General features: G+C 57.1%; 1 protein-coding gene and 1 long non-coding RNA gene across 2 annotated transcripts in view; one reads left to right on the forward strand and one right to left on the reverse strand.

Moving 5' to 3' along the window:
- Window positions 1–4380, reverse strand: part of ONECUT3 (one cut homeobox 3) — an 18705-nt gene extending 14325 nt beyond the window's left edge. Inside the window, exon 1 of the mRNA XM_085211761.1 lies at window positions 3348–4380. Within this exon, the coding sequence (XP_085067887.1) occupies window positions 3348–4380 (1033 nt within the window). The remainder of the gene's footprint in view (window positions 1–3347) is intronic.
- A 2623-nt stretch (window positions 4381–7003) lies between these two features.
- Window positions 7004–11146, forward strand: LOC146542490 (uncharacterized). The gene is made up of 3 exons (XR_014880142.1): window positions 7004–7133; window positions 7372–7457; window positions 9036–11146. It is a non-coding gene; the product is annotated as an uncharacterized LOC146542490 (long non-coding RNA).
- Window positions 11147–12020: the final 874 nt, after the last annotated feature.

The following is a 12020-nucleotide window of genomic DNA, read 5'->3' on the forward strand; positions in this document are numbered from 1 at the left end:
CGCAACCAACGGCGGTTCCGTCCGGGGGGGCAAAGCCGGGAACGGCACCGTTCGGAACCTCCGGACGGCCCAAAGCCGCCGTGGAAGCGGCCGATTTTTCCGCACGAAGCGGTGATTGGGTTCAGCGCCGACGCAAAAGGATTTTTTGGGGTCATTTCCACGAAAGGATTGGCGAGTTTTGAGTGTGGGGATGGGGGTGTGGGGATGGGGGGGGGTCCGAGCAACAGCGGGAGCGCGGGGTGGGAGCCGGCGGGTGCGGTGGGAAAGGGGTGAGAGGGGATGGAGGCACCTGGGTGGGTCTGGGGGTTTTGGGGGAAAGAACCCCTCCAGAGCCGATGGGTGCCGTGGGTTCTTTTATTTTCGGTCGGGTTGAATGTGGGACCACGAAAAGATGAGAGATGAGAGATGGAACCGGAGCGCACGGACCCCACGGAGGTGGGGAGGGGGGGGGGGGAAGAAGTTTTCAGAGCCGCGTTGTGACCTGGAGGGATCGGGGGGGTTGAGGGGGGGGTTGGGACCTCCCAGCTAATATTGGAGCAGCGAAATGGATCCCACGGACCGGACCGGACCCCACCAGATGTTGTCCCACGGACACCCAGCCTTATTTCTCGGTGTTCCCCGAGGGGAGCGGAGCCGCTGTTCCCTCCGGCACCGGACCCCCCACCCCCCCCACAAACCCCACTCCTTTCTGCCTGAATAATTAATGGCTCATCTGCGCACGGGGCGGCGAGAAAAGGGAATTGGAGTGGAAAGAGGGAAAAAAAAAAAAAAGAAAAAAAAAAAAGCAGCAATTGCCATTTCTCGGGGCCCGGCGTGTTTATCGATCCCGGATTTACTGGCTCGGCCAAACACATCGGGCGCACTCCTGAACCCGTTCGGAACCCATTTTTGCCTCTCACACAGCGGGGGTCAGGGACCCGTGCCCCCCCCCAGCCTCGCAATGGGGGATACGGGGCAGCCCCCTCCCCTATAACCGCGTTTGTCGCTGTTAGAAGGGCCGAGGTGCGGCCGCGCCGTCGGGGATCGAGGCCGAGGATGACCGTGGAGTCTCTCTCGACCGACTGTCGCCCCCAACCCCGTGTCCTGGGGGTCCCTGACCCATATCACCTCTCCCCGAGAGCTTTTGGGGCTGTCCCGATCCGATCCACGAAGAAAAAGCGAAACGAAACCGGAGCCCACCGGGGAGACGGCGGGGTCGGGGGTTGGGAACAAAGCGGGGGGCGACGTGGGGGGGGGTCAAAACGATCCGGGAAAAGACGGAGCTCGGATCCGGATCGTCGGTGGGGCGGCCCTATGGGGGCACAGCCCGGTCCTGTCGGGATTATCGGAGTTGAACGGAGTTGAATTCATCGCAAGGAGCGCCGCTTTGGGTTGGTTTGATTTTTTTTGTTGTTGTTGTTCTGTTTCGTTTCGTTTTCGCAGAAAGCAAAAAAAGAATTAAAACCTGAAGAAATGCGGATTATTAATTATTATTATTTGTTTTTTTTTGTTTTGTTGTTGTTTTTCTGTTGTTGTTGTTGTTGTTTTCCTCTCTATTTTCGGAAATCCTTTCGGCTCTGAGAATTCAAAACCATTTTAAGGAGAAGGAATCCTAACCCGAAATCCCGACAGCGCGGAGAGGAGCGGAGCAGAACCCGAACCCCAACGGCAGCACCGCACCGCAGCGATGGGAAACGGATCTTCCGGACCCCCCTCAAAGCCCCCAAATTCCCCCCCAATCTTTCTTCCTTTGCATCACGGTTATTATTTCAGATTTGGGCTCAATTAGCCCCAACAACGGGGGCATTAAAACGGCAGTGTTTAAATCTTTATTTACCAGAACCTTGTAAAGCCAGGAACAATTTGCATTCTATTAACTGCTTTTCAATAGGGCATCGACTGGAACTAAAAGATGCCACTACCCTGTCCTAATTAAAGAGCAACTGAATTACGCTAAATACATATGAACGCCGCTCTCCTCCATAAATAACGGCTTCGGAGCGCCCGCGGGGAGCGGAGATCGGTACAGACCCCCCCCAGCCCCCCCTCAACCCCCAGCATTCACCCCACGACCACCCCACGGAGCACAGAGATGTGGGGCCATCACTGCTGCGCACCCACAGCTGCCGCGACCCCTCCGAGCCCCGCGCAGCTCCGCGCAGAAAACGCTTTTTTCTTATTGCTGTTTTCTTTTTTCCTTCTCCCCTCCTTTCCCCCTTTTTCCCCTTCTCCCTCTTCCCCTTTTTTCCTTCGTTTTCCCCCTTTTTTTCCTCCCTTTTCTTTTCTCCCTTTTTTTCCCTCCCAGCTCTCGGCCCAACGCCGGGCTGAAGCAGAACGGACCCCGCCGACCCCGCACCGATCAGCGCAGTAAACGCTTTTCTTTCTTTTCTCTTTTCCCCTCTTTTTCCCTCTTTCCCCCCCTTTTCCCCTTTTCCATTTTTCTTTCCACTTCTTTCCATTTCCCTTTTATTCTTTCCTTTTTTCCCTCCTTTTTCCCCTCACTTTCCCCCTCTTTCCTTCTTTCCTTCTCCTTTTTCCAATTTTCCCTTTATTTCTCTTTTCCCCCCCTTTCCTTTCCCTCCTTTTATTTCCCCCACCAAATCCGCATCTCGGCCCAGCGCCGGGCTGAGACAGAACGATCCCCCTCCGTGCCCTGCACCGATCCCCAAAGAAAACGCTTTTCTTTTCCCTTTTCCCCTTCCCCTCCTTTCCCCCCTTTCATTCTCCTTTTTTCCTTCCATTTATTTCTCCCCCCCCCCCCCTTTTTTTTTTCTTCCTTTCTTTCTGCTTTTTTTTCTCCCACTAAACGCTCATCTCTCGGCCCAGCACCGGGCTCAGCTCCACCACAGCCTCACTCAAACCTCCCCCCCCCGGATCCCTCCGCCGTATTTTCGCACCCCTCCCGGATTACATCGCTGTTTCCCCGCTGCTGGGAACCCCGGGTTGGGACACGTCGCTGTTCCCGAGGGCTGTCGGCGGCTCTCCGGTTTTGGGGGGGCGGGGAAGGAAGGGGTGACGGGTCCAAACAGGGAACGATTCCCAACGGGAGCAGCACTTCAGTGCTCCCATCGCTGTCAGGAGCAGCCTGAGGGCAGAGGAGGGAGGGGGCGGGCGGGGGGGGGGGGGGGGTAGCGGTGTAATCATTCGGATTTCCTCCTTCTCCTTCTATAGGATTTCCTCCTTTTTCCTCTCTAGGATTTCCTCTTTCTCCTCCTAAACGCTTCCACGCGGCTCCGTAACCCCCAGCCCCACAACCCCACCGGTGTGTGCCAGGGATCCCCAAGCTCTAACACCCCTCCAAGCCCCCCATCTCCCCCCCTCCACCCCCCCACCCCCTCCGTGTCCCCTCGCTTCTCCTCGCTCCGTACCTGCGAGCCTGAGCGCAGACATCCTCTGAAATTCGGGTTCCTGCAACCATTTCCACATCCTCCGGAAAGTCTCCCGACCCGATTTAAGCTTACTCCAGGGTTTTGGGTTCCTCAGCAGATCCGAGAGGGTTCCCTGCGAACGGCACAAGATCCTCTGAGCGAAGATCGCCTGCGGGATGCTGTAACGTTTCAGCTCGGCCGTGATCCTTTGTGCCACCTCTTTGGTGTTGATTTCCTCAACCTGCCCCGATCCTCCGCTTTGAGATCCGCTGGCCGAGGCCTGGCGATCCCTTTCTGCCAGCAAAGAACCTCCGGCTTGGGGATGCGGGTGACCGTGAGGATGCATCCCGTTGAGGGGCGGCATCATAGCCGAGCTGGGGGCTCCCAAACCCCTCGCCAGGTGCTCCTCACCCCGGGACAGCATCGCGGCGTGAGAATCGAAGCCGTTGGGCGACAGCATCTTGTCGTTGGGCAAGTGGCCGCCAGGACCGTACGGAGTCAGAGGTTGCTGAGCGTTGTGCAGGCTGCCCAGCCCGTTGGGGAGAGGAGAGAGGGGCTGCCCCATAGCCGGCATGTCCTTGGGGTAGTGGCTGTAGAGGTTGCCCATGGAAGCGAGGCTGCGTTCGTCCCTCATCAGGGTGAAGCTGCCGCTCACGTTGCCGGCCAGGCGTTGGTGAGGATGGTGGTGGTGGTGATGATGGTGGTGAGGGTGGTGGAACTTCTCGGACACGGTGGAGATGGGCGGCAGGTGCTGCAGGGGGGTGAGCGTGGTGTAGGTGCTGCTCAGGCTCATCCCGGACGGCGATTCGCAGGACATGCTCATGGCCGGGTGCAGAGGGGCCGTCAGGCTGTGCTCGGCTCGATAATCTCCCCCTTCCAGGATGGATGCCATACCCGACACCATAGCCGGCCGGCCGTGCGGGACCAGATTGCGGTGCGAGCTCTGCCTCCCGTGTGCGGGGCTCAGCAGCTCCGCGGGCTGCGAGTGCGGGACGCCGTGCAGGCTGCCCAGGTTCTCCATCGCCAGCTCCATGGTGGCTCTGCCGCTGCCTGTTCGCTCGCTGCCTTCCTCCCCCACCCCCCTCCTCCTCCTCCTCCTCCTCCTCCTCCTCCTCCTCCTCCTCCTCCTCCTCCACCACTCTCCCTCCCTTCCCCTTTTCCCGGATTAATTCAGACTCCTCGTTTCGGGGATCGATCTCTCTCTCCCTCTCTTCTTTCTCTCCCTCTCTCTCTCTCCCCGCGTTCAGATCAGCATGACGAGCCGCGCCCGACCGCCTTCCCCCAGCGCGGTGCGGTGCTGCGCGGAGCCGGGAGCGGTGCGGAGCGGTGCGGAGCGATGCGGGGCGGTGCGGGGCGGTGCGGGGCGGTGAGCTCGGGGCGGCTGCGGCGCCGGCTCCCGGCAGCCTCGCTCAGGGCCGCGGCGTGACGTCAGCAGCGCCCCGCCTCCCCCCCCGTTTCCCCCCCCCCCCACCCCCCCTCCTCACCGCATCGGGGAGGGATGGAATTTTAGCGGGGGGGGGTCGGGGGGGGGGAACAGGGTCGCACCTGCACCGCTCCTCCTACGGGTAACCCCTCAATTATGGTGATGCTCCCCCCTGGTTGACCCCCCCTCTATAAGGTGACGCCCCCCACATGCCTTAGTTGACCCCCCCCACCGCCCACCCCGAGTTGGGTGACCACCATCCCTGGTGGCACCGCACAGCTGGCTGACCCCCCCCATACCCTCAAAATGCCCCCCCAACATCCTCCTTTATCCCTCCACCCCCCACACTCACCCTATGCCCTCCTCCAACCCTTCCACTCCCCTCAGTTCTACCTTCTGGCTGCCCCCCCCCCTCCCCCCCATCTGCTTCCTGCTCCCCCAAACTCATCTGTCTGTTCCTATCTGTGTCCCCCACAACTCACAACCCCCCGCTTCTCCTCCCCCCTCCCCCCCCCAGCCCCAAATCTCCCAGGACTGCAGTGATGTTTTGGAGCTGGAGGTGGGAATGGGGAGAGCGAAGGGGACACACACAGGGAGCTCTGCAGCGGTGGAGAAGGGGGAAATAGGGAAAGTGGAAATAAAGGAACAAGGAAAAGGGAATAGGGGGGAAGGAACAAGGGGAAAAGGGAGAGAGAAAAATGGAATGGAGAAGGGATAAGAGGGAAAGGAAGGGGAGGAAGATGGGAAGAATCAGGAAGGCAGCACCATGTGAGCGGGTGTTTAGGCCATAGCAGCACTCAGTGCCCCCCCTGGCACCATTCAGTGTCTCTCACAGAGCCACACAGAACCCCAGCACCACTATTTCCAGCCTTTCTGAGTTCTCCAGGCCATGATGTGACGATTTCCAAAGCTTTATTGAACCACACTGCAAACCTCAAACCCACAACCTGTCCATGGGATGTGTGCAGCAGCAGAGCAGAGATGGGAGTAGAGGGTCCTGGGGTAGGAGGATGTGGGGAGAGGGCTGAACAGGTTTTTTTCACACTTTATCTCCCTTATAATGGGGTCCAGGGATGGGCCAGGCCAGAATGAGCATCTGCAAGGAATATGTCCCTGCCATTGGGTGTCTTCGGTATTAGGGTTTGGTCTTAGGGTTTCCTTGCAGGGAGCCCAAAATTTACCTGGCTGTGGGGGTGATGGGGGGGTTGTCACAATCCAGGTAGGTGGGGGAGGGCTTTCAGGCAAGGATGGGACGCAAAGCTGGGGAGGGATGGGATGGGATGGGATGGGATGGGATGGAAAGAAGGGAAGGGAAGGGAAGGGAAGGGAAGGGAAGGGAAGGGAAGGAAGGGAAGGGAAGGGAAGGGAAGGGAAGGGAAGGGAAGGAAGGGAAGGGAAGGGAAGGGAAGGGAAGGGAAGGGAAGGGAAGGGAAGGGAAGGGAAGGGAAGGGAAGGGAAGGGAAGGGAAGGGAAGGAAGGGAAGGGAAGGGAAGGGAAGGGAAGGGAAGGGAAGGAAGGGAAGGGAGGGCCCAGAACTAGGGGATGTAAGGGATATGGAGAAAATAAAAGGTACACAGCAAGGAGGAGGAGGAGGAAACAAACATGGGATGAAGCAGCCACGTCTGAAATGGTTTCATTGAGTGTAATAATGGCGATAGAGCATCGACCGCCCCATCGAGCGCCCATCGATGGATCCAACCTTGCAGCTGCAGCTGCCCAACGTCCCGCACAGACCCCGCACCGCCCACCGATCCAACCCCCCCCCCAGCCACCCCCCCCCGCAGCACCGGAGGCCCCGTGGCAGGAGCTGGACTCTGCCCTGCGCCGAGCTTTGCACCCAGCAAACAACAACAGGAAGAAGAAAAAAAAAAGAGAGAGAGAGAGAGAAAGAGACTTTTTAGTAATTAGTGCGACATAATTGAGTAATGCAGTAGCTCCTTGCTTCCCCCCCCCCCCCCCTCCCCACACACACACACACCCTCTCTTTCCCACCTCCCCCCTGCTCTTCTTCTTCCCCGATCGATGCAATATCATTAGGGTGAGAGGCATTGGGGCAGCGCTCGAGGGGACCGAACCTCTGCCGGTACCGGGGGGTCCCGTCGGTCGTCTCTCCGTCCCCACCGGCCCGACCCGGCAGCGCCCCGAAGCCGCGGGGATGGGCGCGAGGTTCGGTGCCCCATCTCGAAGCCGGTTCCTCTCCCCATCTTCCCATCCATTCGACAGCTGGATGCTATTGATCCCTTCCCTCTCCTCCTTTTTTTTCCTTTTTTTTTTTTTTTTTTTTTTTTCTCCCTTTCCCGAGCTCCCTCTCCTCTCTTCTTTAATTCCCTCCGTTCCTCCGGAGGAGCCGCCCGGTGCCGGGGGTAAGTGCGCAAATGGGATCGCGGCCGCCCTGCGCCCTCCCTGCGCTGCTCCAAGCTCGGATTGGGGTTCCCCACATCCCCCCACCCCCCCACCTTCCCCCCCACGGATCCCTTCATCGAAGCCCTTCGGTTGCCGTACCCAGCGCTGCCCCCGGCGCTGCTGCGCTTCGGCGATTTTTGTTCTGCGCTCAATTTTCATCTTTCTTCCCCCCCGTCCCCCCCCAATCCCCTCCTTTAGGAAGAGCCCGAAAGGCAAAACGACGCTGCCCCAAATAAGAGGCGGAGGAGAACCTACGGGTGAGATTTATGGCATCCGACGAACAGGTACAGCAGCAGGGGATTTTTGTGCCACGGGTTTTGTTGTGCCACGCACGGGCGGGAGCCGCGCAGCCCCGCACCGCCCCGCACGCACTTCCCCTGTAGGCGACCAACTTCCTTAAAGTTCTTTAAGGCTTCCAAACAAGAGCCCCATCGCCTGGCAGGTGAATTATTCAGTGCCTATGGATTCCTCGCGAGCCCTTTCATTCCGGTCCCAAATCTTTCCCAGCCCACCCTTTGCCTATGGATGTCTCGATTTTACAACAATCAAGCGGGAGGCGAAGAGCGTGGCAATTTCTGCTAATCGATTTTCCATACAATGGGCCCCAGATGATGTTTTAAAATGTGAGAAACTCAAATGTGTTGGTTTAAATAAGACTTTTGCAATCGATAGCTTTTAAAAGAAGAGACTTTGATACCTCTTCTGGAAGGGGATTTCGAACGCTTTCTCTTCCCGAACAAAACAAGGCAGGAAAATCCTAAATAATAATAATAATAGTAAGAAATAATTCAGAAGTTTCTCCTGGCTTTGGAGTTCTTAAAGAGGAATATGGGGATAAAACGCTCCGGGGCGCTCAGCTCCGTCCCGCCCCGACGCTTCGCAGCCCCCGCAGAGCAGCGCAAAAGCCGCGCAAAAGCCGCGCAGCTCCGCCCGGAGCCGCGCAGCTCCTCCTATTCTCTTTCCCAAATCTTCTCCCTCTGGTTTTGGGATTTTTTTTTTTTTTCGGGACGGTTTTCCTTCCCCCGATGTCACCACGCTGCGTTCGGCTTTCGAGCGTTGCGGGTAGGAGCGGGGCGGTGGGACCGGGGGGCTTTCAGCCCTTTTCCCTCCGATTATTTCCTCCTTCCCAAATCTCCGCAGCCCCGGACCCCCCCCCCTTCCCCCTCTTTTCTCCCCCCGTTTGCACCCTCGGAGTCGGCATTTATTTCTTTTATTTGTATTTATTTCTCTATTTATCGCTTCGAGACTTTTTTTTTTTTTTTTTTTAACCACAAGTTCAGGCCCTTTCCTCGCCGCTCCCGGTTCCTTTCCCTTTCCCTTTTCGCAGGAAATCGTCGTTATTTGAGTTCCTTCTCTCGGTGAATAATTCCCTCTCTCCTCATAAAAGCGTGCAGAGAAGAGGTGCAGCCCGGGGGTCCGCCCCCCCATAACCCCCCACCCGTTTTTTCTCAGTGGAGCCACTTTGGCAGCGGGGAAAAAAACCCTCAAGGAGGGGGGAAGGAAACAGCGGGAGATGCGAGCAGAGCCACCCCCCCCTCGACCCTTCCCCCCCCATCCCCGCAGCTCTCTGCTCACTTTTCTCGTTCGCCACAAAACTTTGGAGCTGCCCCCAAACTGCATGGCTGTTCTATGGGGGGGCGGGGGTCGGACCCGCAGCCGATGTCCCACAGCGGGGGGGGCGATTTGGGACCCCCGTGCTTTCTTTTCGATGTCAACACGCGGAGGTTTCCAACGCAGTGCTCCGGGAAGCGGCCGGGCTCGGGGACCCCCGCCTTTCTGTCCCTCCCCCCCCGTCCCCCGGGAGGAGGGCTGGATGCAGCGGGGACCTCCGGGCTTTTCTTCAATCCGCGATTTGTTTTCAGGAGTTCACGGCGGAGCAGCGCTGAACTTTACACCCTGAGAGCGGCGCGGCCCCGTCGGGGCTTTCGGGGGAAAAGCAGAGCAAAGCGCTCGGATTTCGCCGTGCTCCCAGCTGCCGTTTTTTTTCCCCTTCATTTCCCCCCCCCCTTCCATTTTTTCCTCTCGTTCCCTCCCCCCCTCCTTCTCCCCTTCCCCCCCCTTCCCCCATTTCTCCTTTCCCACTCCCGGCCCGTCCGAAATCCCGACGCGGAGCTTCCGAATGAGAAACGCAGCGATTCCGGGCGCTCCGCGGGGCGTTCAGTCCTCCAAAATCCCCCCCTCCCCTTTCCCCCACCGCAATCCTCCGGTGCAGCCCCAAATTCTGCCTTCTTTCGAGGCTCGGAAATCCCATTTCTACCTCCGCGCTTTTTGGGACCCCCAAAACTCAGAGGGAAAATAATAATAATAATAATAATAATAATAATAATAATAATAATAATAAAAGAAGTAAAAATAACCCCCCCAAAAAACCCAAAAGGGCGACGTGCAGAGGAGGAGTGCAGAGGAGGAGGGCCGATCGCTCACAGCGATGTCCGGGAAAATCGGGGTTTGCTCAACACGCGTTAATCGCCCGTTGTCACCCGCAGCCCCCGGAGCGCACCCAAAAGCTGCGGGTTTCCCCCCTCCCCTAATTTCTTCCCCCCCTAGCTATGAGCACACAAACACACAGTGATGGGGAAGATCTTCGTGTGTTCGTGCGGTGGAAAATAACTCGATGTGAGCCCTTTCCTCCGTGCTGCAAAGTGCTCTGCGTTGAAATCGCGGCCGTTCCGTATCCTCCTTTCATCCGAAATACGTAAATACGTGTATATATGTGATGTTTTATACACACACCCACAAAAATTGCGTTTATTTCATATATATCCGGGTGTTTTTATGCAGATGTCTCCAGGCTGTGAATAATTGCGGCAATATTTTCCTCTTGGAGCAATTCGGGATGAAGCTCTGCTTTTCCAAACCCCGATTTTCATCCGGAATCCCACAGTATTGGGGTACGGCCGCCCCCCTCCCTTCCCCCCCGGCACCGAAGGGAAGCGAGATGGGGAAAAAGGTGGGAGGGGGTCACTGCCCTCAATGCCTGCGGCTCAGATCCTGCAACAGGTGGCTCCGGTCCCCGGGGATGCGGCAGCGATGGGGAGAGGAGGGGGGGGTGAGCAGGGATGAGGTGAGGAAGGACAGGATATGGAAGGGACAGGGGATGGAGACGGGGATGGGGACAGGGCACAGATGGGGACAAGGCTGAGATGAGTGTGACTCGATCAGGATAAGGGATGGGGATATGAGGAAGGGATGGGGATGAGGCATGGGTGAATGTGATGCAGAGATGGGGAAAGACAGGGAGCAGGACAAGGGATGGGGAGGAGGAAAAATGGGAGGTAATGCAGATACGGACAGGGATGGGTACAAGGTGGGGATGGGGAAGAGGCTGGGACAGAAATGAGGGTGAGGCGGGGATGGGGACAAGGGAAAAAGGGGAAATGAGGCAGGGACGGAGAGAGGCAGGGTTGGGGATGGGGGAAAGCAGAAAGAAAGCAAGACAGCGGGCAAGGCAAGGACAAGGACAGGCAGGGAGCCACTGCCCCCGGGGCTGCCTGACACCAGGTCCCATGGAGTGGGGCCCTGGGTCCCTGAAGGGTGAGTTCCCCAAAACAACCCCAAGATCGTGGTGCAAATTTCACCAAGAAACAACCCAAAGCAGCTCCTAGCCCTCAGCTATTGCACGTGTGTGTGCACACACACACAGAGCTGGCCGTGATCGATACCCATCTCACAGAGCTGCGTATGGGAAACGTGCACCCCAAAGTCCCCTGCTGCCCCCAGCACAAAGCAACCCCACCGCAGTCGCACCCCAAGAGTGAGCCCAGATGGAGCACAGTGCATCCACCCCTCTCTGTGTGCCCTCCTTTCTCCCACAGCTGTAATTGCAGCTGTATTTATCCAAAAGAGAAGGGGGGTGGCAGAGAAAGACTTCTAAGAGTAATTTTCCGGGAATTCTCCTCGGTGTAATTGTCTTGATAATAAATCCAGACGCTTAGCCTGTGTATGAATTGCTTTTTACCATTTTCATTTATTATTGAACACAGTGGGGAGAAGGGGAAACGCAACAGGGCTCATTCTTGTGAGAGAGAAGGGGTGAAGGGGCCGAGCAGATGATTTCTGTGCAGATCCGGGAAACCTGGACTTGTTCATCATCTTGCTCTTCCCCTCCCCCTCTTCCCCCCCTTAATACATTGCCAATTTCCCCATCCCCCTCTTTTTTATTTTATTTAAGGGGGGGTGGGGGGTATTGAAAACTAATTAAATAACCCGTTAGCTAACACGTTAAATTAAGATCCACTCTTGGATTTAATGATGTCTACGGAAGAATTGACAGAAATGTGAAGACAGTCTGTCGATAGATTCCTTCCCCTGGTTACGCCGTATAAATGTGATTAAAACAGATCTCCAAGAAGGGTATCCCAACACAGAGCCCATGTGGGGATGGAGCCACCAGGGCACCCGTTGGTCTCTGGGGACAAACCTCTCAGAGCTGCTGTTGTGTGGCACGACGAAGGGCAATGGTGCTCTTCTTTGGGTGGACGTAGTGGTGCGTTTGGGGATGAGAAACCACTTCCAGATGTGAAATTGAGCAAACTCCTGGGCAGGGTTTGTGTGGCTGAGGATGGGGCCAATGTTCTCTGCCACCCCCTGTGTCCACGCAGCGATGTCATTGCTGGATGATCTTCCTCTTCCCCATGTTTGAGGTGGGGAGGTGCTACGTGGATAGATGCAAGGATGAGCCCTCGCTCTGTCCTCGCTCCAGCAATGCAAACACGGTGAGCATACACCCATTGCTTTCTGCTTAAGCTCTCAGGTAAAGGTTACCTTAGCATCCAGGCTGAAAAAATCAATGGCTGATACAGCATGAGACTCAGAAAGACAACATACATCTATCACTTAGGGATTCG

This window comes from Meleagris gallopavo, chromosome 30 (genome assembly GCF_905368555.1).
Source record: "Meleagris gallopavo chromosome 30, MGAL_WU_HG_1.1, whole genome shotgun sequence".
NCBI classification, from domain to species: Eukaryota; Metazoa; Chordata; class Aves; order Galliformes; family Phasianidae; genus Meleagris; species Meleagris gallopavo.